Source organism: Lonchura striata, chromosome 3 (genome assembly GCF_050655825.1).
Source record: "Lonchura striata isolate lonStrDom1 chromosome 3, ASM5065582v1, whole genome shotgun sequence".
Lineage (NCBI taxonomy): Eukaryota > Metazoa > Chordata > Aves > Passeriformes > Estrildidae > Lonchura > Lonchura striata.
This window is the reverse complement of record NC_140705.1, coordinates 26,405,071-26,421,074: the sequence shown is the minus strand read 5'-3', so window position 1 is coordinate 26,421,074 and position 16,004 is coordinate 26,405,071. Positions and strand designations below refer to the sequence as shown.

Below are 16,004 nucleotides of genomic sequence, written 5' to 3'. Positions count from 1 at the left end.
ATAGATTTCTATTGCATCAGAAGAGTAACTCTATAGAAAAAAATAAACTTCTGTATAGATAAAGCACAATATATCCCAGTTTCATTTTCAGAATATGAGATGAGGGGGATATGTCAGTTTTGGCTGTGAAGCAGCTGTGTGCAGAGCTTCAATGGGAGGACAGTATAAGTAGCATTGTTTCCTGGGGAAAAGCCTACTTCAGTTTTTGAAAATGAAGAAAATTTCCCATGCATTTGAGACAGGGGCATCAAAACACATTTGAAATGAGGGCCACCGTGTGACTCTGAAGGAACAAATAGGAAGAGACCTTCCCTGAAACAGATATAAAACAAGACAGCCTTATGAAACTAGAAGAAAATATCAAATAAAATGCAGCGTACAGGCATGAAATTGAGCACTGAATTGCTTGAATTCACAGGAGGGTTGCAAAAAGAAATGGATAACTTTGAATTTCAATTGTTTGTATCCTAGTTCTTTTACCATAAACAAAGAAATGTCAGAGTTGATAAAAAGAAACAAATTAATCAGGTTTTCTCTAAACAATGGTGGTTCCTCCCTTGCCTAAATGAGAAGAGAGACTGAATGCTATTTAAAGATGAGAGTGTAAAAATATGTTTATTTTCATGACCAGGAATAGGTCCAGGAATTGAACTCTTACTTATGGGCTTTATGGCAGGCTTAAAGTCCTTCAAATGAGATTTTACACTGTAGTTACTAAAAGCACAAACAACACTTATAGCATGCAGGCTAAATGTAAAGAAATTAAATTATTTACTGTAAATTGGAAAATCAGTAATTTCTAACCTGAAAGTTAAGGAGGTTTAAAGAATTAAAGCACTTGGCTGACCAAGGAAATTCCATCAATGAACATCCTAGAGCTGCCTTAATCAGGGGCAAGTGCATCAAAATCTCCAGGTGCTACTGAGTCAAGGGCAGCTGAAGGAGCTTGATAGAAGCTGCTAGGGCTTCTTCAGCACTATCCATGTCCCTGTTACTCCCCTTGCCTCAGAGCAGCAAATGTCCTCTGGATTTGAGGCTCTTGAAGTACCTATAATGAAAGCTGAAAGCATCCTGGAATAGGATTAAGTGATTAAGTCAGGGCCTATTCTCACCTGCAAGTGGAAATTTCAATTTTTTAATTTATTCATGTTCCAGTGGGGGAGGAACAGCAATGACTGCTAAATCCCCCAGGGTTGAAGGGTTGATAAGTTTTGTGGCTATCACTCACTTAACTGTAGTATGAAAAATTCTTCTGTCAAAAATCCTATAAATGTTTAAAATCTCTGCAGTTTCTATTTTAAATACACAAGAATACTGAAAATAGTATTACAAGTTAAACAGAGAATATTAGAAATATATAGTAAACTCATAAACTTCCTGGCTAAAGTTTTGCTAATCTGCTAATTTCACAGTGGATTTGGAGTATATTTTACACACTGGTGTTCACTCAATCCTGGAATAAGTAGTTACCCCTTTTTTGTTTTTTCAGGTCTGAATGGAGATGATTTTTTGGAGTTAGGCCTCCGTAATGGGAGAGTGGTATACAGCTACAACCTAGGTTCTGGCACAGCAACAATCATTAGCAAACCACTTGATTTGACACTTAATGTTCATATCATCCATCTTGGCAGAAATCTCCAGAAAGGCTGGCTGAAGGTAAAAAAGAAGACTATCCCTAAGAAGAATAGCTCTTAGATAAAATTGTTCTCTGTGTTTTTTCACATTTTACATGGAAAATTAAATATTTTTATTTTGTGCTTCCCTATAAAGCTGGGAGGATTTTCTTCACTAGGAGTTCCTAAAAAAAGGCAAATCCCTTTGTTTTAACAAGTATTAATGTTTCATTGAAAGGTGGATGATCAGAAGAATAAAACTGTCACTTCTCCTGGGAGGCTGGTTGGACTCAATGTCTTCAGTCAGTTTTATTTAGGAGGCTATCATGAGTATACTCCAGAACTCCTACCAAAGGGACCCAGATTTAAGAATGGCTTTCAAGGTAAAGAGTGCACCATTTTCAATTCCTTTTAATGCATGCATCAGATTGTATATCTTTCTTTCATAGGCAACCAAAACAATCTCTTTCTCATCAGGAAACAAACTAGAATCAATTTGGCTGAACTTCCTGTGGCTTTTTCATTATTTCACTATGATAACTAAGAAGTTAATATAACTGAGACGATGCAAAAAGAGGCTTTGCTAAATAATTTTAATATTTTCTGTTTATGCTAAAATGGAAGTTTTCCACTTTAATGTTTGCCATATAATCTCTTCTTCTGTATCTCTGTTCTACGGCATCATTTTGAAAGGACTTCCTTTCTCTGAAGTACCTTAGGTTTTTCTCCCACTGTGACTGGCAGTGCTAGTTTGGGTAATAGCTTTCACACTGAAAACTTCTTTCTGAAAGAAATTGGATTTTTTCCCCCCCCTGGAAATAGGTCTTGAGACAGAACTCAGCTAATTCCTTTTGCAAATATTTATCAAGCAGATAATAATTTTTACCTCAAAAATTATTTTGAAATTTTATTAATTTGTTTTCAGCTCCTACCAGATCAGCAATGAAGCAAAGGACTTGTTCTTAACATTTTATTTTTGTTCTTTACTTCCAAAGAAACAATGTACTTGATATTTGCAAGGTAAAATTTCAATTCATTTTAAGCACTGGAAAACCTTTTAAATGAAAAGAAAATATTTTGCAATAGCAAAACAGAGTTTGAGTTCTCAATTATGAAACTGAGGGTACATTATGAAAGGCAAGCATAACAATAAAACTCACTTTCATACATAAAACACTGTATTTCCATTAAAACCATGTAACCACTTTATTTCCAGCCATTACTTCACTTTTTGTTCTTACACTGAAATTTCTTCAAATTCAATTTCATATCATATGGTCAATTTTCATTCAGAATGCCATATGAATTAACATCTCATCTGTCTCTGTCTTTTCAGGAAGCATGGATTGTGTAGTTATACCTTTCATAGCTGCTTAGCAGCTTGCAAACTGGTATATCATAAAGCATAATGTCTGTGCAACTATTTTAATAGGGTCAATATCTGTGAAGTACTTTTGGCATTTTTATAGACATGCTAATGTTAGGGGTGACTAACAGGAATCTCTAGTGCTTTACTTTAACCACAAATATTTTGAGTTTTCCAGGTTCCTCATGTTTCAAATGTATTGTAATGACCAAATTTCTACAAATTCAGTGTGAATATTTTTTTTTTAAAACCACAGCGTTCATGCACTGTTAGTTGCATGCTATTTATTTATTTTTTTAATGCTCATTAAAAAGAAGCATTACTGCAAAATTTTGGGAAATATGTACCATAAATAGTTTTCTCTTTGTTCCTAGCATTTACAGTATTAAGATTCTTGTATTTGCTAATTCATTCTATGCTCCTGTTCCCAGCAGCAACTTGTCTCTATTCTACAGAGCACAGCGACTTTCAAGGAATCTGCACTTCCCTATGATCAATTTCCTCCAATGTTTTCTTACCTAGTCAGAATCTCATGTATTCTTCTAGCTCAGAAATCTCCCCAATTCCAGTTCTCAGGATAATAAATAAACCTCCATAGATTTTTTTTTCCAGAGTGGGAACTGCAATACCACTAACAGAGAACAAAATTTTGAACTATTTTACTTCAGCCAAATTGCAGCTGTAGGGATCTCACAGAAACTCTGGAAGTGACAGCCAAGATAAATTTATCTAGGACATAGTTGATTAAACCACTCAGACATTTGGAACCCTGCTTTTGGCTCCTTTTAAAGACATGATTTATTAAAACCATTTTGCTTCTAATACCAGAGTGTACCTCTCCTTTTGTAAGAAATCACTACTGGATGAAGAAACATTGAGACCAGCCTTACTGCAGCAGACTAAATGTCCCCAGTGTCAGTGTGCAATAATTTAGGATTTTTACTCTGTACAACTATAGTTTCAGATCATTTCCTCCCTGACCTGCATGCCTTTAGCACTTGTTCAAGTAATTTCCACAGATGAGGAGGAGGGAACTGAACACAAATGTTTTTAATAATCAAAAGTTTCATTTAATAATCAAAGGTTCTGGAATTTTTAATTTAGGAAATCAGCACCTAGAGATTCTTTTGAAAGGCTGAAGGATGTTTGATGGTACTGTATGCAATTTGCAAAATTTCATTCAGTCCCTATGAGAAGCTGAAGAAACTGGTAAAGGTAGAGCTCAGATGAAGCAGCCAAGTTCATGGACTTTGAGGTTCTTTGCACTTTATCTGAATTTGAGGTTCCTTGGATTCTTACAGGAGTTTTTTGTAAATGGGATGGCTTACTTAAGTGTCATCTTCTTTTCATTTCCTTTAACAGTGTAATTAAGGGACCTTGAGAGTTTTCTGAGCACACTGCTGATGCTCTAAAATGTCATATGTGATGTCTAGGTAGCTGAAAGTCTTGTGGCTAAAGAGACTCAGCCTGATCATTAATGGACAATCTGAAAAAGGAGTATAAAACCAACTGACTCATGTTCAAAGGTCTGCACAACTCAGCACTATGACTCACCTACACAAAATGAGGCAGAGAATTATTTGGAAAAAGCTGGAAGTTACAGCTGATTTTCCAGCCCTTCAGTCTCTGAAAGAGCCAGAGAGAAATCTGGTGTCAGGGACAAAAGAGGGAGAGTTCTGATGCTTCATGCTTTGTGCTACCATGACTGCTGGATACAGTCTCTAGCCATCCATCCAACTGATGTAGAGCCAGGGCTTACATCTAGAAATAAATGAGGAGCAGAGAAAGAGGAACAACTGATTGTTCCTGTAGTCCTGTTCCTAAGCAGGATGAAGCATGGCTATAGAAGAAATCTGTTGTTTGACAGTAAATAGTATTAAAAGGAGGAATAAATAGGTTAAAGAAACTCTTACCACAAATCTGAACTGTTGAAGAATCTCTTTCATGCTGAAAGAGCCACCTCTTCACATAAATGATTTTGCAAAGTAAATAAAATTGCAGGTACTGCAGACACTTTTTAAAAATAGAGTAAACCCAGAACACAGTTGAGTTCCAAATAGATACAAACAGCCTTTCAGCCAAAGTTTAAGCTCATAATAAGCTAGAATATATTAAAAGTTTGCCAGGGTTAAGACAACTTATCTTTATGTTCCTGCATCACCAATGTCACAGAAGGAAAGTGAGTTCTGAACTGACTTTTAGTCAGTGCTGTATGATTGATACAGGCACCTCTGGAGGTTTGGGTCACAGCTCTAAGAAGACCTCAGTATTCACTTTCAGGGCCATGTTTTAGACCAACACCCCAACACCCCATTACTCACAAACAGCAAAGAAAGACAGGAGAAAAGCAAAGAATTTAAGGATAGGTAGAAATTAATAAATCTGTAAATTCAGTACTGCATTCAGATACAAAATATTTATCAGTGTATCTATTTCTGTCAGTTCTCTTGCTGCACTTTTAGTACATCTTGAAAATGCCTGCTTTGTATACTTTTTATTCAAATTATCACCAAGTGCTTACAAGTGGGCAAGAGATCCTAACAAGAAATTATAGGAAAAATTCTTTTTGTGATAAGGATAGATCAGAAAAAATAAACAAAAAGTGAAGCTGAGCAGTGAAGTAATATATTTTATGATTATCCCTCAAATTTACTTAATCCATTGTTAGTGGCTCTTTAGTGGTTTATGAGATCTGCTTGACTGGGGTGAAAGATATAAAATAAATTGACAGTAAAAAGATCAATAATAGAAAGGCCTAAGTGTGGTCTAAGAAGTCACAATTCAAAAGGCTGCAGACAAAGATGTAGTATACTATCTGTGAGTGTACAGTCTTGGTGTCTGGTTTCTGTTTATATGCATAAAACTCTGATGTTCAGAATCATGCCAAGCTTAACTCACAAAGTTGGGAACTTTGAGTTCCTCTTGCAAACTTGGCTGTGTCAGGAAAGCTCTCCATTATTCAGAATAGTTGGCAGTCTCTCATTAAAAGGGGCCCAGAACTGGTAGAGCAAAGAAATTCAGGTCAAAAACAAGGCACATTCATCAGCTGATCCCTCTGCAGAAGGTTGCATAGTGTTTGCAAAAGCAGGCTCAAATTGCTGCTCTGACTCATTAAATAAAAGATTCAGTTGAACTTAGCTGGGCCAAAACACTCCTGTACCTATTACACGCTTTGTTTTCCAGTGCTCAAGAGCTGCTCCTAACCTAGATGGCACAGTTAAACTGTGGTGGGTACACTCAAACCAGTCATCAACACAAATGCCAGTTTATTTTCCATGATGACCTTCAAATCCTTGGGGACTCACTGTGCTTTCCATTGTTTACACAGAGCTCTGGGCTGCTTTTTCTTAGTACTCCAGCAAGACCCAGGAGAACAGAACATGCCTTATCTGCTACTGATAAAGAGATAAAACATTAGTTAGGATTTACCGAGCATAAGGCGGCCTAAAACAACAGCCCTGTAAAAAGCAAAGAAGCAATAATACAAAGATTGCAAATAATCATCAAACTAGATTATTTTCAAATTATTTATTAAGAGTTTCTGAATTAACAGTTAATGTGTCCATGTAGTCAGAGCTACAAAATGTGTGAAATATGGAAATAGCTTAAAAAATCTACTTTCAATGACATCATGAAACTGTTTAAAATAGTTATCTTGCTTGAAGATATTACTTATATTTTGTTCAAAAAAATTATGTAACTATAAAAAATCACATTGTATATTCATTTGGTCTTTCAGATGCATGTCTACTTCTTTTGTGATTTCAGGGAATCATGCAAAAAACTCATGTTAAGTGATGCTTTTAAAATCAGTGTAATGATTACTTGCAATCTCCATAACATATACTTTCTCTACTTCTAATATTAAGCAGAGATCCTCTGGTATGCACTGCTGAATACCAACTCTTCCTGAGATTTCAGGCACTGTAGGAATTCACTCTATCTCAGCTAAATTTTATAAATCAGGTTTAGAAAGGTTTGGGTATTTTCAAATATGTTTATGTACTGGTTTAATGAATGTGGTTTAAAACCTGATTTTTAGTTTGAAATAGTATATATTTATGTGTAGATCTGGATAACATTTCAAAAATGTTTAAGGCTACCTTTAAATGTGACTATACATCACTTGGATGCTGAAGTATATTTTGAAGGGTCACTTAGGATTTGATCAAAAAAAATATATTATATGGCATCATCTTCAGTTTGCAGTATAGTAATAAGCACATAGAGCCATAAACATGATCCAGAAGTACTGGTGACTTCAGCCTGGCCCATAAGGCTGACAATCCCGTGACACCATCAGGAGGAGCAAAGACTCTCCAAAGGGAAAGTCCCTGGAAAAGTCACTGGCTAAGCAGGAGCTGCTGGGAAGCAGCAATCAGGGGACACCTCTGCTTCACTGTGAAGCTTTAGCTCCCCCTTTCACTTGGGATACCAATGGATTATGAAATTAAAAAGATCAGAGCATAGAGCCAGGCACTGACACTCAATCATCTTTACAAATAAATTATTACAATATTCCCTGACAAATATTTGGTCTGTGACAATTATTGTTTTCCTAATCAATTCTTTAATGTGTTCAGGGACTTAGAATAATCTTTGGATCATTTCCCAGTGGTAGTCTGCATGCAGCTGTACTGCTCTGGAAAGTAATAAAATTTGATAATAAAATTGTGACCATGCCAGGTCACTCGGCCAAGAGAATCAAGTAACAGGCCTGGAAGTGTTTACCTTACTAGTATATTTTAATTTTTAAAATTATTTTCTGAGATTAAGGGCCTGAAGAAGCAGTCTGTATTGACCTTAAAATGTCATGTGTGACATGACCTACATGTACCAAGGACTGAAACATTCACTTGAGAAGGAAAGAATTTGAGTCATTACCTGAAGGGGTCCTTTTCAGCCTATGGAAATTCAAATCCACATTCCTTGCTTGCATTATATTATTTGATGCCATCTGGATTCTATTATATTTCATATTAAGCAGGTTTCTTGCTGTCTCTTCTCTTTTTTTTCCTTGGGTTTTGGGGTTTTGGTTGGTTGGTGGTTTGGTGTTTTTTTTTTTGTTGTTGTTGTTTTATATTTTTGGGGGATTTGTGACTGTTTTTATCCGATATAGGCACATTCCTCTAAGAGTATGAGTGTGTAAACACAAAATTGCACCTAGTCACTGACTTTATATTCTGTATCTTCCTTCAGAAATTATTTTTGAATAATTTTCTCCCATCATTAAATGAAGGACTTCTGATTATCCACTCATTTGTCTGAACAAAAAGGAGCTGGCCTACCTTTATCTCCTGTAGATGGTGTGGTTGCCCATTCACTGAAGATATTCTGGAGGAACCAATTCACTGAGGGTTGACACTGTCCTGTTGTTCGGTTTGTTTTGCCTTTCACTGTTTGTGTTAAACTTAATTTCTTTCTTTCTTTCTACTTTTGAGGTTGCATTTTTGATGTTCAAGTTCGCACCCGCCTTGATCAAGGGTTTAAAGCACCAGGAACTCCAGAAGGACACCCCAATTCTGGTCGCAGTGTTGGACAATGTAAAGATTCCCCATGCAGTTTAATAAAATGCAGAAATGGTGGCAAGTGCATAGAAAGTGGCTCTACTGTTTAGTAAGTATTTATAATTATATATATATATATATATATATTCTTTTAGACACTGCATAGACTGTCCCTAGACTAATAACTATGGCAATTTATAGGGATGGAGGGATGGAGGGAGGGAGGGAGGAAGCAAGGAAGGAAGGAAGGAAGGAAGGAAGGAAGGAAGGAAGGAAGGAAGGAAGGAAGGAAGGAAGGAGAGATGAAAATTCATTCAGTTAGACAAACACATTAATATTAAAATAATGTTAGGGTCGTTTCTGGAGAATATTTTTAAGAAATTTCATGTGTTGGTTCTGCTCCCCTAAAGTCACTGGCATCCAGACTTACTGAAAAATGCATGGGAAGAATTAGATGTGTGAGCTTTTTTTAAAACTAAGTGAGCAGCTGGGATAGCAGAGAAAAAGTAATAAAGAGGAGAGTTTGACTGTGTTAATGTCCAATTGTGAGTGATGGGGCAAAAATAGGTGACTTTTGGTTCCTGGGAATTCTTATTTTCCATTTAAGAAACCCTTGTAGAATAAACCACTGACTGTCCAACATCAGAAAGTTCTGAGCCAGTTTAAATCCATAGGAGCTCCAAATATTGTTCAAACATGTCAGTTCATCTGAACTCCAAATATTCCAGACATTTCAGTTCATCTCTAAGCTGCTCACCTGGATGATCTGTGGGATAAGAGGGGGTAGCTGTGAGAGGTTGCCCAAAAGATGAGTCTCTGGTCTTTCATGCCTTGTCTCTCAGAGTAGATGGAGCTGAGTGCCCAGGCTGTGCGTACAGAAGGAGGAAACACTTTTGCAGTTCTAAATTGTTGTTGAGTGTCAACACTTCCATTGTAATAAATTTTGTTTTCACTTTGTAAGGCAGCTGTAAAACCTTTGCTGATGGGAATTTTTTATTTTAAAAGTATCTGCCAAGATTAATTACTTTCTCTTATGTACCTTCACATGTGTTCATTTATTTTCACATATTGCATAATCTTTTTAAAAAGAGAAAAGTGATGATTTAAAACTTGTTACTTGACTGAAAATATTGCAGACAGCAAGAGAGTTTTGAATGAGAAAAAAGGCTTCAGACTTTGGAGCCTCTTAAAACAACAAAAACTTGCCCTTCTGTGTGTTATGAAGAAAAACATTTGCATATCTGTCAAACCAAAAACAATCTACTTACTCTGTACTGGAGAGAGAATTATGGTAACTGGTTTTTTGCTGCCTGTGACACAAATCTTCACCTATAAGAAAATTGTTACAAAAAACCTGCTTCTAAAGCTAGTAAACTGTACTGATATTTGGAAAATTGACCCCAAGATTAGCACACAGATTGCTCCCCATTCCCTTTATGAGTGTATTTATATTCTCCTAAACACAGTAATGAAGGAAACTCTTTAAAAAACATAATGTGGAATTGCTTTCTGATTGTTGCACTGCTGCATGTCACAACTGTTACACTTTGCAGGATCCTCCCGGAGTTGTTAAACCCTTGACATTTGATCTTTCTGAGGAACAAGAAAGGATAATGGTTTTCTTATGCCCTTATGAGCATATTAGAGGCAATACAAAACCAAAATTGCAAGCAAAAAAAGCATAAATGTGGTCTGAAACGTCCCACTCCCATCCAGCCACCTAAATCCTTGCCTCAGCAATTTACTCAGCTGTGCTTGGTCACCTTCATGTCTATAAGGTGAGCCACCACCAGCAGCATACAGAGCACATTTGGAAAGCAGGTGGCAGGCTAGAATGGCAGCTGGTGACAGGAAAACATAGCAAGCTTGGTATTATAGGCAAAGTTCTTTTTCATCATTACAATTTATATTCCAGATTAGTTTAGGGATTATTCTAAAATTGTTGGGGCACTGGGGGAAGGAGGTGGGGAGGAATGGGGGGAAGGTGGGGGGGTGGAAGGAGGGCGTAATTTGTTTTTTTCTGCAGTTTGTTTGTTTGTTTGCATTTAATTTATAGTGACCTACTACTGAATTCTATTCCTGTCCCCCTATCTCAGGACAGCTAGGTCTTCACACACCAGGGATATGTGCATACAAGTACCAGTAATGGTCACCTTTTCCTCTCACAAAAAAAAGTGAAGCATTGCCAAAGAGGCATGGATGTAGCTTATATATGCTTTCTGTCAAAGTGCAGTAGCTGTCAATATTGTCTCAATATATTTTCTCAGAGGGAACTTCTTTCTATTTTCAAATCATCTTCCTTTGAAGAGCAGTGTCCTTGAGGGAACTGGATTTGTGTTCAAATATTTTCTCTGCTGAAATGAGATCTCTCCAGAGGTTTTGGTTGCTGTTTTGAGCTATTTTTATGTCTTTCTTTTACCACCCTGCCAGAACGTGTGCAGTGCTGTTAAGCTGTAGATTCAGTTGCTATAGGGATAATGCTTTGATTTAAATAGAAAAAGAAATATGCAGCATTAATCTTTACATTCTGGCCAGCAACAGAGCACAGCTGCTGTGTTTTAACAAAACAGAGGGGAAGTACTTGAATAATAAAGTGAAGAATATAATTTTCAAGGGACAATAGTATCCCCTATTATTTTATTTATTATGCAAAATCATAGAAAATAGAAAATTACATATAAGAGGATTGTCTGCTAGGTATTATGGCTACTTCTTGTTGGTGAAGAAAGAAAAAAGTGTATCTTGTGTGCTGTTTGAACAGAACATCAGACAAAATGGAGAGGATTCAGTCTGCTAAATGTGAGCATGTAGTGTCACTTTAGACACCCCTGGGTAGACATTTGGCCATCAGCTGCTGCTTCAGAAGAGTTTGGGACTTGAATAAGTTTTCTGTCATATCTCCAAGCCTCGTGTGGATTTCTCAGTACTCCATAGCTTTCAAAGAGCAACAGCTACTCAGGGTTCAGAAATTAAATCATACCCCACATGTGTGGGGTGGCCCATAAAAGGAGCTTCTGTAGTCCCATTATTGGACCAGATTCAGTTAAAATAAATTTGCAGTGCAAGGACAGAATCAATATGGAACACGAGGACATAACTTTCATACTCTGTAAGGGAAAACACTGTTAATCATCTTGGTTTAAAACAATACAAGTTTCTGTTTTGGAGGGGAATTTGCTATCTAAAATTTTTCATCCAATTTGCCTTATTTAATATGACATTTTTGCAGCATTCCATGATTTTCTTTGTTTAAATACAGCTGATTCTCTTTCTATCATTTTCTTCAGGCTCCATCCTTACCTTCTAGCCTGAAGATAGACTGTTTTTTGTTAATGATCTGGTTTTCCACTGTGTGGATTTGAAGCCACTATTATTCAGAAATTTCCTTCCTTGCTCATCTTCTTTCCACTACAAAACAAATCCAAGGACTGTATCCAGAACTCTTCAGTGGGCTGGGCAGGCTGATGGGGCTAGTACGTGGCAATATGGATTTGAGATGTCCTGCACTAGCTGAGATACTTATGTGATGTTGAGAAATGTTTCAGTTCCTCCTGGAGAAGTGTTTGGAGTTCAGACAAGATACCCTAGGGAGTTTCAGATGTCACTAAACATCTGCCTAATCTCAATTGATCTAACTAATTTGATAAGTTAATTAAGCTTCTGATCTCCATTGAGTATATGCCCATCTTTTATATAGAAACCTAACTTCAGGTGTCAGAATGTGCAGATCTGAACAGCTCCTTTTCTGCTATAAGATTACTTGTTTGATTTGACACCACATTTGCATAGCTATGGGAAATTCTATATTTGTGTTAGCATTGAGAATAACATTTTAAATTACATATTTTCTATATTTAATTGAAAAAAATGTTTTTTGCTTAATTTCAGATCTAAGTAATATTTCTAATTCTTCACAAATCCTTTAGGATCTTTAGTTATTTCACTATAAAGTTCAAGAAAATTTGGTCAGGATTTTGTGTAGTAACACACAGACACACTTCTTACATGTTTTATGTGTAAGTTTACTTTTCATTACTTTTTTTATTGTTGCCATAATTTTGACAAAAAGTTTTGAGTTTGGTGTCTCCTCAATTACCACTGATCAATTAGTAGGTGAGCTCAGGCAGTTACTCAAGGATCCCATTGCCTAAACTTGAATATTCCATCAGATCTCTGTCAGAAACTTGTCTCCCTAGCCAACAGCTGCCTCTCTCATATACTTCTAGGGCAACTGGAAGCCAACTGGGCACCTGATGTAACGTAAAATTGACTGTCTTGATCTCAGAATGAATCTCACCTCTTATACCTAAAGAAATACAAGAAGCATCTGGATGATGCTCTTAGTCATACAATTTAGTTTTAGGTAGCTCTCCAAGGAGCAGGGAGTTGGACTCAAAGATCCTTATGAGTCCCTTCCAACTTGTGGTATTTTGTGACTCTAAATGGGTTTTTTAATCCCTGAGAGTCAAGTCACTAGTGCAAGCTATTGAGCTCTCCTAGTCTGGAAAAACAAGCAACCAAAATCAGGAAGACATAGAGAAAACTAGATCAGCATGACAGGCCACATGATGGAAAATATTTAAAATACTTGCTCTACCTTCATCTCTGTAAAGATTAGGAAATTTTGGACCTAACTTCTCAATAGCAGTCCAACTTCCTTAGATGTGTTAAATAGGCTTCATTTGTTGATAGATCATTGCTACTGTAGGCCAGCAAACAGGTTCAGCTCTGTGCAAATAATTTTAAATTAATTTAAAACCTGACTTCTGTTAGGTCACAAGAGATAAGAATTTAAAGAAATTTAAACAGACATATGCAGACAGAAGTCAGACAAAGGGGAAGAAGCCTCATGTACGATGCCCAAGAGCAGCAGCATCAGCTCCAGCAGCCTCCTTCACGGCACAAGGAAGGGGCACTGCTGGTTGCACTCAGGGAGTTAAATCACTTCCCCTTCTCAGTAGCTTCCATGCATCAAAGCATAACATTTATAGCTGAGACAGAAAGCATTCTGATGCTGACTTTGATGAATTGAGGTGCTTTTGCTTTTGCAAGGTCCTGTCCTCTTTTCCCCTTCATTCCAAATGTCTGTTTATCACTCTGAAGGGTTTGTTGGCTGTGCTTTGTTTACATGTTGTCTGATCTGAAGGTTTGGTGAAGCATCAGTTTCACAAGCTCCTCAGTATGTTTTATGCAGAAACAATGGGCTGATTAATGGAGGATGTGCAACTCAGTCAGTGCAAAGAAAAATTCAAGAGTTTGTACAAAACAAAAACCAAACAAACATCAAAACCCAATCAAAATATGAGTTTTCATTCCTAGCATTGAGAGAGAAAACTTCCAGTGAAAAAATCCATAAGTGTTTTTATTCAGGGGAATCATAAAGTGATACAAAATACTAGAGTAAAAATAGGTATAATACATGTAACTTTAACTCTTTAGTAAGGAGGGCATTTTGAACCTCAATGTCAAGTGTATTCTGTATTTAACAATTTCTATAGAATTCATACTAATTTTAAATTTATAGGTTAGTGTGACTTTTTTTGGGTTCGTTGCCCAGTCTGGGTGAAAGAAAGGCATAAAGTGTGGCAGACAGTGACAACTTTAATGATTCAGTCAGTTTAGAAAATATACTTTTGATGTAGATTTACAATCATAGATATATGACACCTACATTGCCACGTCTTTCATGGCCATATCCACTATCCTCTTTTCCATCAAGTGCTTCAACAAACACTTGACATGCCACTTATTAGAATTTGAAAACTACCAATGACTAAGTGAAAGGAAGTTGCTGACAGATTCAAATTTTAGTAGCTAAAATGTGTAACTGTTAGCAATTCTCTTATGCTGCTTTTATTTTTATGACTGTTTTTTGCTGCTTACCTTTCCCTTTTAATGCCTGCTTTAATTCCTCCTAGTTTATGAAGCTAGGGACTTTTGGAATTATTTGTAGAGCAAAGCAAACATATGAAAGCTACAACCCTTTTTTTTTTAACAGATGCTAATATTGTAATGTTAATATTGAAAATAAAATATTTCCTATTATGTCCATTTTTCTTTTATGATAGAATTAACATACCAAATAGTTAAATTAGGAACTTGGTTACTACTCTTTTCTTCTTAACCATTTTAGATCAGGTTATTGAATATAGGTATCCAAACTTGAAAATGTCTTTATTAGATTGCTACTGACATGTTGGTTTCTTTTGATAATACTGTTGCATTCTTTCCCTTCACTTACCCTCCATAGCTGTGACTGCCTCACTGGATGGAAAGGTGCATTTTGCACAGAAACTGTGTCAGTGTGTGAACCTGAGCATGATCCTCCACATCTGTGTCAGCAAGGCAGTACCTGTGTGCCACTGCCTAATGGCTACACATGTCACTGTCCTCTTGGAACAACGGGTACCTACTGTGAACAAGGTATGTCAAATGCAAAGTACATTGTACACACAGTTATGTGATGTAAAATCAAAGCACTTTGCAATATATCAATTAAATGTGACATAGGGACACAAAGTACAAAATAGATGTCAGAAAGTGATGCTCCTCTCTATTGGAAAAAGTAATTTAAAGCAACAAATTGTTAGATATTGTTTCCTTACTTTGCTTATTAAATGCCATTTTTTGCTTCAATTTTTTCAAATCAATCAACCAAATTCACAAGCATGATTTGTCAACACCAAGGGGACAGGAAGCATTGCAGAACAATGTTATACTGCTTAGTTCAATTCCCAAGCTCATTGTAATGAAGTATGATAGGAAATACACTCAAGATCTCAGTAGTGGTACAGAAGAGGGAAGCACCTGGGACCTTATCCAATTTCTACTAATCTTAATGGAGAAGTTCCTGTTGACTTCACAGCCTATTGGGTAGGGATACCCTGATAACTATGACAAGAGATGCAAACATCACGGTAAAAATCCACAAATTATTATTCTCCCTGGCTTTCTTTCAACAGGTCACCCTCAAAATATGTCCTCAGTTTGCAGATTTTGCATTTCTTACCCTCATATAAAGGAATCCTTTATCTGTTTTCTTCTTTGAGAGATTGTGCAAATGAATATTCAACAGTGCAGATACACAGGTGCTACATGCTCAGGAACATTTCCTGAAAGCACTCGAAGTGCCTCTGTGTATAAGGAGGTACAGTCCACACTCTCTATTCCACAGCCTTTATATTCATGTTAATTTTGTACAAGCTTGTGTTTTCCTGTTGAGAAGCTTTCTGTAAAACTTTTGGAGAACTCCAGTTACTGTTAAAAAGCTGCCTTTCCAAACTGCCTGTGGAGGTCCAGCTCTCTTGTGTGAGATTGAAGCACAAAACTGACAAGCTGAACTGCATTTGACCTGATTTGCAGTCCTCCTCACTGCAAAGACAGATAGCTCTTAAATCCCATTACACGTGGAATTGGAAGGCTCAAATGAAAAACAATATAACTTCTGGAAAGTTACTGTTGAATCCCTTATTCCATGTAAGAATGTGCTTGCTTTATTGCCTCTGCTGCAACAGCTGT

General features: G+C 36.6%; 1 protein-coding gene across 1 annotated transcript in view; it reads left to right on the top strand.

Moving 5' to 3' along the window:
• The window catches only part of EYS (EGF-like photoreceptor maintenance factor), a 245,396-nt gene that overhangs the window by 205,586 nt on the left and 23,806 nt on the right, over positions 1 to 16,004 (top strand). The window contains exons 10-13 of the mRNA XM_085574728.1: positions 1,490 to 1,656; positions 1,852 to 1,996; positions 8,421 to 8,595; positions 14,737 to 14,909. Of these exons, the coding sequence (XP_085430854.1) occupies positions 1,490 to 1,656; positions 1,852 to 1,996; positions 8,421 to 8,595; positions 14,737 to 14,909 (660 nt within the window). The remainder of the gene's footprint in view (positions 1 to 1,489; positions 1,657 to 1,851; positions 1,997 to 8,420; positions 8,596 to 14,736; positions 14,910 to 16,004) is intronic.